The 5,536-nt window shown below is 45.2% G+C and overlaps 1 protein-coding gene across 1 annotated transcript in view; it reads right to left on the minus strand.

Annotated features, from left to right (window-relative positions):
• Positions 1 to 636: 636 nt before the first annotated feature.
• hdx (highly divergent homeobox) overlaps positions 637 to 5,536 on the minus strand; it is a 5,642-nt gene continuing 742 nt past the window's right edge. The window contains exons 2-9 of the mRNA XM_056600109.1: positions 4,722 to 4,985; positions 4,241 to 4,387; positions 2,750 to 3,958; positions 2,587 to 2,643; positions 2,231 to 2,377; positions 1,745 to 1,937; positions 1,582 to 1,661; positions 637 to 1,104 (exon numbers count right to left, since the gene is read on the minus strand). Coding sequence (XP_056456084.1) covers positions 979 to 1,104; positions 1,582 to 1,661; positions 1,745 to 1,937; positions 2,231 to 2,377; positions 2,587 to 2,643; positions 2,750 to 3,958; positions 4,241 to 4,387; positions 4,722 to 4,787 — 2,025 coding nt within the window. The 5' untranslated portion in view covers positions 4,788 to 4,985 and the 3' untranslated portion in view covers positions 637 to 978. The remainder of the gene's footprint in view (positions 1,105 to 1,581; positions 1,662 to 1,744; positions 1,938 to 2,230; positions 2,378 to 2,586; positions 2,644 to 2,749; positions 3,959 to 4,240; positions 4,388 to 4,721; positions 4,986 to 5,536) is intronic.

Consider the following 5,536-nt stretch of genomic DNA (forward strand, 5'->3'; position numbering starts at 1 on the left):
GTCTTTAGTTTTCTGTAACACTTTCCTCCAGGGGCTCCTCTGATGCAGAGGGCTCTGTGAATTCGGTCGAGAGGCCGTCGTGGTTCATGGTGACCGGTGGGAAGTCTTGCGGAGGGCTCGCAGCGATGGGTGATGTTACGGGGCCAGGCGATGAGCCTTGGCTGAGGGGGATCACTGACGGGGATTGGTCATCGTGGCTCGGTGACATTGCTCCTGGCATGCCAGTGTACTCTTCATCGTCACGTCCATCAGTGATCTCCTTCGCATCGCCATCATCGGGCTGAGGTAGACTGGCCAAGAGGTCCTGAAGAAGTCATTGTAGACCAAGATCATGTATTGATCTTTTGCCTTTGTCTCGTACAAAATTGATTTAGGAACAATTACCCATAATTCTTACTCTATGTAAAACGTTTCAATGCAGACTTAAGGCAATATTTCTGTAAAATAATAATAATAATATATATAATAATATATACATGTCAAGCATACGTATCTATATCATGTACCTGCTGTGTCTTCAAATCATTGTTCTTTATAGCATTGACCAGACTCTTAGTGAACTCTTCAAGCTCCTGGTACTTCTGTTTTTGGTTCTCTAGCTCACTCTCTAGGAACTGCACCTCCTCGTGCTGGAATGGACAAAGTTGGAGACGCACAAAATAGTGAATCACTGTGCGGGGGAGACTGCATTGCTTTCAATTTAGTATTGAGTGTTATATGTACGAATGTGCTGGCACCCACATCCATGCGTAAGAGTATAATAGTCTAAATAAATAATGTGCTGTTCATGTGGGGAAATACGATCTCTCCGTAAATAGAATATTTTGAGTCTTATAAGCAACAGGAATTTACAATATTTGTTTTGAACATAAAATGCATGGTACTTTGATACTCGAGTAGGTAAGATAACTCTATATATATATTTTTTTTTAACCAGGTTAAATATTATTATGGTTATAAACATACAACAACATAGGACTAAAAAGGAGAACATTTTAGTATTTTGTCATTTACCTTGAACTCCAAAAGGTTGTGCATCTGCTCCATGTCTGAAGGCATCATTTCAATGACATCTTCCTCATCTTCATCAATGATCTCTATTTTCTGTATACCAAAAAAACTGATTATTATGGGGGATACGTTTGAAAGGAGAACATCAATGTTTTTTCCTTTCATTTGTGCGAAAGCTACACTCGCGGGTTTCCATCTTCCTTCACAACTGCTACGAGGCAGGTATACCACTTTCAAATTGTAACTGAATCAGGTCGAGTATCACCCTCAGCATGTGAAAGTGTAGCAAATAAACATTAAACAGCATGGATACCAATTACTTGGGTATAAACAGGATAGAAAGTGTTTAATCTATTAAACAAGTGAGATTATTAAATTTAGTACACGAAGGACAACACTATACACACTATGACAGTGCAGTAATACATTGAGCATTTTGGTAATGTATTAGAAGAAAAAAATTGAGTTCAGACTATATGCACACAATATATTCCAATTTAAACTTGGACTTAAGATCTCAAATAGTGCTTGTTTCATGAACACTATCCACAGGTTCCACACAAATCGTACCACATCGTTAGCCAAGGGACAAGGGTTCGAGATGCCGCTACCATCCTCTCCTTCTCTCTGGAAGGAATCAGCCAAGCCATCTAGCGGAGAAAGCAAAGGATTAGTGTCCGAATCGATTATTAATCATTTAAGTTTATAGCCGATTTGTTATCTGCATCCTCACCTTCAGACAAGCAGAGAGATCCCTCGTCATTCAACTCGTCTCCCAGTTCGGGCGTTCGAAGAGCTTCCTCTTCGGGGGTAAGGGACAGGGACTGGTCTCCAGGAGAAGAGGTAAATACAGCTGGCCCGTCAGTTGGTGGAGGGATTTCAATACCCATCAGCCGGCATTTTCTTCGTCGGTTGCTGATCCATGTCTACCGAAACGAAGAGCAAGTCAAACGGATCACAAAGAGCCATAGACTTTAAACAACAATTTCTACACTTTTCTTTCTGTCTTTTATTGTATCATCTAGCTCTGTTTTCCAAACAGAGATGGATCAAGCAATTGTGTGCTTTTTATATTTAATTGTTTTTCATAGTATGCAATGCTTTCTTTCCCGACTGGTCGATATGAAACTAGTCAGTCAGTCAGTCTGACATTAATTCACCATCCATAACACCCTTTTTTATGTTGCAGACTGTGCTAGAGAACTAGTGTGCCACTAACCTTGACTATCTCAGTGTCCACGTTGAGCTGGTTGGCTGCGGCGGTGATCTTCTCCCTGCAGACAAACCCAAGGCTGGTCATGCCCCTGTTCCAAAAGCGCCTCAGCTGGACGAGGTCGCCGTCGCTGAACTGGGTCCGATCCTGGAGCTGAACAAACAAACCCCTTTGTGTTACTACCGGTACTAGTACCGTGACCCTGCGTAGCATCCATTTATGTTTGAAAAGAGACAACGGGGCAATAAGTGAAGTGCATACAACCATGCGGGGACAAAAACAATTCTAATCTTTTATATTGATAAAAAAAACAAAAACAAAAAAAAAAACATTCAATCAAGGTTGGACCAAACATTACTCACTGTTCTCTTTCTGGAGTTGCTGAGTTGCAGCCACACTGCAGACCCACTGAACGAATTCTGCCCACATGAGTAAGGTAGTAAGACAGGGAAATAACACATGGAATGGTAATACGTTGAATTCGGTGCAGAAGAGACCTGCAAGAGCAATGCAGCCCAGACTGACCGGTGAGCTGCCATGCCTTGAGAGTGAGGTCTGAGGTGTGGTGGAGTAACTGCCTTGAGAAGCGGCGTTGCTTGGGTGCGGTGGAGGTCTGTAGTTCAAAGGAGGGGTGGGGTTGCCTGGTTTATACCCCATCACTTCAACGTGGGACAGGCTGGTTGAGGTCTGCTCCATGCGGGTATGGGACTGAGCGGACATGTTAGCAAATTCCGCCTCCTGTTGCCATTCGTCTTCCTCATTGCCCGTCTCCATGGCGATGGAGAAGTAGCCCGCCGCGTCGGGGGATCGGGAAACCGCCTTACGATTCTCCTGGGAAGCCGTCTTCGTGGAAGCCGTCTGAGATGGCCTCAGAGCTTCGCTGTTGGCTCTTCCTGATAGGGTGAAGACCTGCTGGATGCGAAGGGTGTGGTCAGAGGGTGACACAGGTGTGGGTGGGGTCGGGACCGTGACCCGGGCCCTTGGCAGGGCAGGCGGTTGAGTGAGGGGGCTGGAGTTAGTTCGGGACTGCGACCTGGGCTGGGGTTGTAACGAAGAGGACCAGGGGCGGCTTTGCACCGAACCATACTGTCTAGCCCAGCTGTTGGGCACCGGTTGCGACCCCGACACTGACCCTGAACCAACAGCCGACGCAGAAAGGGAGAGGCCCGCCTTGCTAGCCGACGTATAGGTGGAGGGTCCGGGCGGAGTTGTGAGGGACGGGGGCTTGGATGGGGGAGTAACCAGACGCAGGGGAAGGGGAGAGGTGCTAGCATGGCCCCTGATGTGGACCGACTGAGTGAGAGGAAGAGGCGGTTTGTTCTGCAGAGCCACGGTGGTGTCCATTTGAGTGGGCGGAGGCAAGGGTCTCGGTCGGGGGCAGGGGGCCGGGTTGAGGGAGTAGATCCCAGTAAGGATGACATCATTGTTGTTATTGTTGTTGCCACTGCCGAGAGGAGAAGAAGATGAATGAGACGAAGACGAGAGGGAGGAAGGGGGGAAGGAAGAGGACGGAGGAAGAAGATGACCTCTGCTCTGGATGCTCCGTGCGGCAGGCAACATGGTTCCCGTGATGAGGGGCCCTCCTGCCAGGCTGTGATTGGATATAGATCCCCCTACCAGTGCGTGATTGGATAAAAGACCCCCCAGTTGTCCATGATTGGATGAGGTATGAGGCATGCCTCCATTCTGGTCCGTCTTAGAGGCCAGTTTACGCCTTTTGTTTCCCACCCAAGTCTGAGAAAAGTAGAAAAAAAGACCCTCTTAGCAGTAATACAGAAAAATTGATACGATTAAAGCACATCATAATTACTCATGTGCACGCTTCACAATTTCCCCTGGGAAATACCTGGCTCACAGTATGCACATTCCCTGTGGTAATACACAGATTTATGAAAAAAGGAAACCGGTGCAACACAAATCATAGGTTCGAGACCCATAATCATGCGTGGACCACACGTGCACGCATAGATACAGACAACACACACATAGAGAAACTCACTAAGTTTATGGGCCTACCCGCACCACGCTGAAGTCCAATTTGGTCTCTTGAGCACATTGCAGAATTAGCTGAAAGCAGGCCTTGCTCTGGTTGGTCATTCCGTTGTCATAGTAACGCTCCAGTACTCGCTGTTGCTCAGTTGTAAATACAGACCGCAGGTTCATCTGTATTGGTACAATGTGGTTTGATAGCATTGGGCAAATTGTATGCAATATGTCGACTACACTGTCATCAGTCACCTAGCAGATAATGACAGCATTTTTTCTATCATTGAATAAATGACATAGACATAGAATAAATTATACAACTACATGGATAAGACACTACTACTACTCGCTTAACTATGCCTCGTAAATTCTTTAGCATTATCTTATCAAGCTCAATGATAAACAACAACATGACTGAGGAATATGAAACTGAGAAAAGCAACAGCGAGGTTCCAACACCAATCTTTGTTTTGCCTGTTAATAGTAGAACTATAATTTCAGTTTACTTTACCATCGGCAGGCCATGCCTGTCGGTCCACGAGTCCATTGTGCCACTGGTGGGGAAGGGAGCAGCCATGTCAGCTGCAGCCCCTCTCTTGTTTGATTAGAGAGGTGCAGTCAGGTGGTGCCTGTCATCCTGGCTCGTTGGACATGCTGGGAGCTGTGGCTGGACAGCCCCCAAACACAAGGAGGTGGTGGTGGTGGTGGTGGTGGTGGTGGTGGTGTTGGAGAAGGCAGTGGTGATGGCGGTGGTCCAGGGTATGCAAGTAGTCTGCTGGACAAGTTATTAAACTGATTAAAATCAGATCAAGCAGGTGCAATCTGGTTATCGAAAGCCCAATAGCCTCGAGAGCCACTCAAAACAAGCGGCTGTGACACACTTCAGCGAGGTTTGCCACTCATTATGTGTTTTTTTCCTGTAACAGAATTGGCTTCCTTACTAAATATGCTGTTGTTGTTATTCTTGACCGTGTTAGAGGAATTCTGGGAAATTATACTGTAGTAGATCCATTAATGTCTGAAGATCAACCCTGCTATTTTAAATGTTAAAGTCAGAACAAACGTGTTATTATACTTGTTATTATACTATTACTTTTCTTTATGATTGTCAGATAATCAGACATGCAAGAGTTTCCACAAAGGCATAAAATAGACGATCAGTGTAACTACTCAAAATAATTGAACATTACTAAAATGAGTTTCTAACTACACCAAGACGTTGATTTAGCAGTAATTATTGAATATCGGTTCATTAAGAATGGCAAGACAGAAATAAATGAAATTCGAACATTGTTTAAAAAAGTTATTGATTACTTGTTATGCACC

The sequence above is a fragment of the Gadus chalcogrammus genome, chromosome 10 (assembly GCF_026213295.1).
Source record: "Gadus chalcogrammus isolate NIFS_2021 chromosome 10, NIFS_Gcha_1.0, whole genome shotgun sequence".
Lineage (NCBI taxonomy): Eukaryota > Metazoa > Chordata > Actinopteri > Gadiformes > Gadidae > Gadus > Gadus chalcogrammus.